Raw genomic sequence first — 7,721 nt, 5'->3', positions numbered from 1 at the left:
TAGGCAATGTTAGGTATGGTTGAATAAAAATTATTAGGTGCAATTAATGTGTTTTGTGTGGTAATAAATAATCTTAGTTTAATCATTTGGTTTGCTATAAATACCCAAGTTCTCAAGCATTGTAAATCATTCAAAGAAAAACAAAGCCTAGAGCTAAAGAAGAAAAGCTTTGCTAATTAGCTTGTTTTGTGAGCTTTCTTTTAGTGTGTGCTCTATTTTCTTCTTCTTGGGATCATTAGAGTTATCTTGGATACTCTTCTTATTCAACAGAAACCTCAGGGCATCTTTGAATGCGAGGACACATATGGAGAAAGAAAGCAAATGTAGCACCATATATAATGTGTTGATCAAAGGATATAGCGTAGATTAGAGTAGTTGGGCATAACTTTCTTGCTTGTATCTTGTGTTTTGAAAAGGAAAAGCAACCCCTCCAAGAAAATGATAGACAAAAAGAAAAATGTAAGTTTTATGATACTTGTATGTTTATTACTTTGATCTTTAAAATTGAGTGTCATTCAGTCTCATATCTGAAGTTGATTATCTCACATCAATATCTTCATTTCATTTGAATTCCGTTCATAACTCTGTTAGTTTACCAACGTGGCATAAAAATCAATCTAAGTTCTAACCGTAAGGTGTCATGTGAACTAACCGTGAAAAACCAAATTTTTAAATATGTAAAATTCTGAGAGCAGGCTTACAACAAAACGCAGCGTTTAGTCCAGTCACTCAAATCGAATCCCATGCAAGAAGCCCATGCATAATTGAAGTTAGGGAAATCTGGAGTCTGACTTTTCATTCACACGGTAAGAGATTCTTCCCTGTTATTGGAAGCTTCTTCAATTCAGAGCTTTTCTAATTCCACCTCCATTCACCATACAAATCCAAGTTAGGGTTTTTATTTTCTCCCCAAAAATCCAATGGATTTCCAGAAGAAGAGAATCCAATTACTGCTCTTCATTGTTGGCATCATCGTCCTCAGTATCACAGGTTTACAGAGATATATGTGTGTATATTACATATATATATACACACGTATATATTGTCAATTTGTTTTTTCTTACTGGGAAAAACTGATGGAAATAATTTTAAAAATTGAAGTATTTTTTTCCCCATTTTCTGGGAATTTAAATTTTTTTACGTCGATAGGTAAAGATCTGCCCTTTTTGCTGTTTTATTTGCTCTTGAATCCTCGCATTTGGTTGCAAATTAACAAAATGCAATGTGTGTAAATTAAAACCCCAAAACGCTAAGAACCCAGATGTGTAATTAGGATTTTGTTATAGGAATTAGGATCTCTGTGGTGATGTGATTATGCGTTTTGCGTATGAAAGTTAACAACAAGAAGTAACAGATAGCAATCACAAATGACCATAGTTGTATGGTTTACAATGTCCCATCGTATTCCCAATCCTTCGGTTGATTCCTTAATATTTCTTTTGGTATGAATCTGAAGGAGGGGTGAGTTTGATTTGTGCTAATAGACCTGAGCTGATAGCTTAAAAGGTTTCGGATTTAAGGGGCATCATTTAAACAATGCTCGGAGAAAACCTAGTGGGAGAACCCCGACCGAAGTAAAAAAAGAGTACCACACCCACATTACACATGAGTATAGCACATCAGAAACAAAGATGAATCACTGTTTTGATGTTAATGTTCTGTGGCTGTTTAATGTGCTGATTGAATGGGGATGTAAATAAGATGTTTTATGTTCGTAATATTGTACATATGTGCTTGTTTAGACTAGAGTCTCGATTTTGTGCTCGTGTTAGGTGTTTTGAAGCATTTTGCGATTTACCTATATATATATGTGTGTGTGTGTGTGTGTGTGTGTGTGTGTGTGTAATGCAATATTCGGTTCTTAGTAATTTAGTATTTGACAATGTGTGTCAAATACTTATTTGGATTATTTTCCTTGTAGCTGAAAAATGTCGGCAACTGGTTGGGGAAGAGAGTTCATCTCAGAGTGGGAAGTTTACATTCTTGAACTGCTTTGACATGAGTTCCGGAACACTAGCTTGTTCTGTCAAAGAGGGAGTGAAGCTCTATGTTAACAACATCAGAGCTTCTCATGTTGAGACGATGAGGCATAAAGCAATTGAAGGTGCATTGGCTGATGCATTGTCCCAGGGGATATCGGCTAAAGATGCAGCCAAACAAGCACAGACAGCAGGAGCAAAGGCAGCGAAACTGGCAACACGGCAAGCAAAGCGGATAATAGGTCCTATCATCTCTTCTGGATGGGACTTCTCTGAAGCTATTTACTACGGTGGTGCAATAACAGAAGGGAGTGTCAGGGGCACCGGAACCATGTTTGGCACCTATGCTGGAGGCTTTCTAGGAGAGCAACGGCTTGGGAGATTTGGTTACCTTGTGGGAAGTCAATTGGGCAGTTGGGTCGGAGGTAGAATTGGATTGATGGTCTATGATGTGATTAACGCGGCGAATTACATACTCCAATTTGGTATACCCGAACAAAGTTCAGCTGAAGCTCGTGAAACTTCCGCCTATGAGAACTCCGAAACACATGAACATTCTGAACTGAGGTGAATGAAATGAAATATGTTCGTTCCTTTGCTTCTTTTCGCTCAATGTTATTTTGTAGATGCCAATATAAGAAAATAGATCAGTTACTCATTCTAATATGCGTATACTTTTACAGATGGTATTTCCATAGAATTGCATGCTTCGTTCTTACGCTGAATTTTTTTTTTTTTTTTTTTTTTTTTTCTCTCAAATGTATCTGGAAACGCCATTTTCCTATCGTTTTCTTATATTTTATCCTTCGTTACGTATATTCAGAAAAATAGGGGAGGGGGTAGTAAGTTTGTAAGCCTGTCGGCCCCATCTCATGGATGTCTCTGAATATTTTGAAGAAGAGACTCTCATTCGGCAAGTTGGCAACCCAACCCTTGGGCCTTTGAACATAATTTACTGTCCAAAAATTGGATCTATAACACACCTTCCCCAATAACACTGTTGGACTGAGATGGGCTAATATTCCTAGATTTGGGCAGCACTCAAACAAAGGCGTGAAGGTAGCGGTATCATAAACCTATTATGTGTTGTCATGTGAGAGGTTTGGGACACTATAACCTTAACGTGTCTCTTTCATGGTGATTGGATCTATAAGAGCAACTCCACCATTGCTAAGGCCCTCAAGGCTATTAACTATTTAATCCACCCAATGAACAGTAATTGCCCTTTATAAACAATAATTGTCTTTTGCATCTCCACTTCTACACGGAATAGCCTTGGCAATAGACAATAAAATAATAGTATTTTATTTATTTATAAAATAATACAAAATAATTTTATAAGTAATTTTGGATAAGATTTTTAATCGTTCTCGTTGTGTCACGTGTCATTATCCGAAAAGACAATTATTGGTGATGGATTTCGATAAGATTTTTATCCAATGCCGTTGTGCCACATGTCGTTACATTTTCAGAATTGTTGAGGATAGATTTCCGATAAGATTTTTAACCAATCACGTCGCGCCGCGTGTCACAATCTGTTTACAATATTTGAGGATAGATTTCGATCAAATTTTTAACGAATGACAGCATGTCACGTGGCATTATCTACAACCTAATCTTTTCGAGCACTTCTTCTGCGTCATCTTCATGAACATGCGAGGCATGATCGGGAGTAGAGTGTAAAAGGGTGTTGTTCATGAAAACTTCTGGACCGACAAGCACAACTCTAAATTTAGGACAATCTTTGACAATATTCCAACATTCCCACCGGGTGAATGATTGCTTTTGGTTTTTGGATTTGGCATTATACCAAGCTTGTGCTTAAAATGTCTACACAATGGAAGAGAAGAAATAATTATAATCAAAGTAGCTAATGTAAATTTGGGTATAGTACAAACAAATAAATAATATATTATTAACTGATCCGCTAATTTTCCCCACTTCGAAGATTACTACTAGTTTGTGCTAAGGCGTCTCTTCACATACTAAACGATTGGCTAAGTATTCTCCAACGACTAGACATCGATTTTTTGGTTCTTTTCCCACCAATTTTCTCAAGATAATTGGCATGAATAAGGCTCCACATTTCTCACAACTGCATCTCATTATCTGTAATCAAATCATGAGTAACTTCAACCCAGCTAGTACACAATGTAACATCTTCAACAAGCAACCAATTCGTACATGCATCATTAGTCATTTTGTTGGAAAAAAATTGGATTGAAACTTTAAGAGAAAGATAAGAATGTGGTTGAAACTAGTTGACAAAATGTGAAATTGTAGTGTAAGGTAGAAGAAAGCGAGAAGGTATTTATAGAAAAGTAAAAAAAAAAAATTATTTTTTGGATTTTTATTAATTTTTTATTCACATAATTAATCTCTACCGTTGGATTTAAAAAAATTTGAATTCCAACACTCCAAATTGTGCCGCGTGGCACAACGATAAGATTTCATAATTTTAAACTTTTTTCCTTTTTTTTTTTTATTTTTAAATTTATAAAGCCGAATAACGTGAACCGTTGATCTAAAATCCAACGGCTAAAATTAATGATAGTTGGAATTATTATTTTTACCGTTGAAATCCAACGGACGAGGAACTGTCGTGTGGCCTCCAACGGTAACATTGAGCAAGCCTACGCCACGGGCCCCAACGCCTGAAACTGGTCGGGGATGCGCCCCCTCCACGCTTGTAATGCACACGCCTGACTAAAAAAATATTAAAACCGAGCTAATGTCGCCCTGACGCCAGCGTTGCATCATACCCACCTCGGGCTCTCGGGCCAGCGATTCTCGCCGAGCCTCTTGCTTGGGCCCACTCCTGCGCAATCGCCCGAATGGGCTAGACGTGGTTGCTCAGGCTATTGCCCTTTGTTTTGGGGCTTGTCGCTAGGGCTACTCCACACAGTGGAGTTGCTCTAACACACCTTCCCCACCAACATTGTTGGACTGAGATGGGCCCTAATATTCTTAAATTTGTGTCTGTTTCATTTTAATTGGATCTATAAATCACCCTCCTCGATAACATTGTTGGACTAAGATGGGCTAGTGTTCTTAGATTTGGGTAGCACTAAAACGGGGACGCTAAGGTAACAGTATTCTAAACCTATTATGCATCATCACGTGGGAGGTTTGGGGCAATGTAAACTTAACGTGTTTGTTTCATATAAGTTGTTCTTGCTCATCACAAGTCAGAGATTGCAAATACGAATCGACTATAGATGCTAAAGCTTAGGGATGAGTTAGGATTATCAAAATCTTGTGTTCCGATTTATCTATTTATATTCATGTCGTGTTCTAAGTTAGGTAACTTGTCACGTCCGAAGTTTCCACTTATGGGGATGACTGATGAGTCCTATCAAGTTATGAATAAGGGGACGAATGATATCACCATGAAATGAGAATTGAAAGCAAATTTTGAATTTGTGAGGGCCCAAGTTGCGGCATAAGTGTGGGTCAAAACCTAATAGGCCCATCATTCTCAGGGCCAGAGTATGGCACATGGAGTCGTGTAGGTAAACACACACTTGTTGCTCAAATGGCCACTGTTCACTTCACCTTTGCCAACCAATATGCTTATGCCCTTTGCTTTAATTTGATTCTTTTTATTTAAAATTCATAAATTGTGAGAAAAAAAAATAGGAAGCACTATGATTAATTAGAGTTTGATAGCATGGGCAGCAGTTACTACACACAATTTATGATTGTAGAATATCAAATTAGGAGTGTGAATAGCATTTCTCTTGAAAAAACAAACAAAAATTAACACAAACAATCGAAGATCCTACTAAACAAAGACAAACAATATTAAATCCTAACACACAAATCATATATCTCAGAATTAATCCAAGACATCGACTTAGCACATTTGAAAATTATTGTCAAGGCTTTTTACCAAATGCCCATAAAAATTTTACCATCTAGGAGTGAATTTTGGAAGTTATGTAGACCAGATTAAAAAAAAAAAAGGTAATTAATTCAAGTTAATTAACCACATTCAAACTTATGATTAATTCATAAAGCTTGATAGTCTCAGGTTAATGCAGATGTGATTTTAGGATATGCTAGGGTAATCACATTTTGGAAGACTACATAGGTCCCATCGTAAGTTATAGATAAAGAGATCACGAACGGTAACCATTAGATAAAGTTCTAAAATATTGGAGCAAAAGAAAATAAAACGGAAAAGTACAAAAATAACCAAAATATTTAAATATGTTTTTGACTCACTAAACGATCTCAACTCCCTAAATCCATCTGAGGTTGTAGAAAAACAATGAGTTTGACTCGTCTCGTCATTTATTTTCTAAAAAGGTATTTTGAATTGGAAATGGACTTTGGAAACTTCTAACACACTATTTGCGCTGCAATTCGCAAATCTAAAATTGCTTTTCCAGTCTCGAGTCACCACATAAAATCATATCTCTAATAGAGGTTTGACCTACTTCTATTGTGATTTACAAAATGTGATCACCCTACTTAATATTTTATGTGATTTTATATATATATGAAAAGAAAAATATAAAACTTTCTAAATGTTGAACCCACTATTTCTAACTGGTAGTGCTATTTACACATCCACTTTTACTTCTCTCATACCTATTGTTAATTTATATCATTTGATTTTCTTCAATTCATTCTATCCGACGGTTGAAAATTAAAAGAGGCGTGTGAGAAATAAAAAGATGTGTGTGTATAGCACAACCCTCTCTGAAAAGAGATCCCAAACTTTAGTGTCGAGTAGTCGCGGTACTGCTATTGTCGGGAGAAGTGGCCAAATTGGCCAAAATGGAAAGACTTCTTTCTATCCATACACGCATGTTTCATCTTTTTCTTCCGACCAAAAGGGACATAAAAACATTATCAAAACCCATATAACCCTATCAGTTGTCTACATCTATGCCTTACTACCTCCCTCAGTGGATTCTCTTTAAATGACAAAAATATAAGACAGGCAAACTATTTTTTTTTATTTTTATATATATAAAAGGAATAATTTCTGGGCTGCCATTGATTGAAGGTCTAAGTAATGAGATTAGGGTTTGATTAAATTTTTGTAGTATAGAGTGCCACGAGTTATGCATGCTTCGATGGTACAAGTAAATCTTTGATGTATTAATCTCGATTGAGGATGAAAAAACAGGTCAAGCTAATTTTATCGGAAGAAGTCACCCATGCAAACCCTGGATTATATATTTGCATGAAAGAGACTTTTTTTAATAAAAGTTAGAGAGAGGGAAGGTTACACCATCTCAAGGTGCATACCACAAACCTCTCTCACGATCTATAGAAAGAGTCTTAGTCCCCTTTTTAGTTTTTATAGATCACACATCAAGAGGGATTGCTAACAACTAAACTCAAACTTAGCTTTTGATCTAGCGAAGAGAATAATCTTTATCAATTCAACCAACCCTCTTTGACTGCATGAAAGCAACTTTCATACACTTCCAAATTGTCTTTGCTTATAAGAATCTGTATACCTTTGGAGGTTAAAAAATGAGGTCAAACAAAGAGAAATTTCCTAAGCATAAAGCAATCTTGTTTGAAAGCTTGCACTACCTAAAAGAATGATTGTATCGTACCCTTAAAAAAAAAAATGGAGAAAAACCATTGAAGTAGAAGGAGAAAGTAAAGCTGAAAAAAAAAGGTTTAAATAATTATAACAATATCGTGCATTCGAAATAGCAAAGGGGCTTTTACCGAAGAGACTTGTCGACGTGAGAATATGAGTCTGATACACTAAAT

The 7,721-nt window shown here is 36.1% G+C and overlaps 1 protein-coding gene across 1 annotated transcript; it reads left to right on the top strand.

Moving 5' to 3' along the window:
- The first annotated feature begins 920 nt into the window (after window positions 1–920).
- Window positions 921–2,550, top strand: LOC137722147 (uncharacterized). Its single transcript, XM_068461121.1, has 2 exons — window positions 921–990; window positions 1,922–2,550. Exons 1-2 carry the CDS (start codon window positions 921–923, stop codon window positions 2,548–2,550), a joined length of 699 nt encoding a protein of 232 aa, XP_068317222.1.
- The last annotated feature ends 5,171 nt before the right edge of the window (window positions 2,551–7,721 follow it).

The sequence above is a fragment of the Pyrus communis genome, chromosome 17, assembly GCF_963583255.1.
Source record: "Pyrus communis chromosome 17, drPyrComm1.1, whole genome shotgun sequence".
Taxonomy (NCBI): Eukaryota; Viridiplantae; Streptophyta; class Magnoliopsida; order Rosales; family Rosaceae; genus Pyrus; species Pyrus communis.
This window is presented reverse-complemented; position numbering and strand designations above follow the sequence as displayed.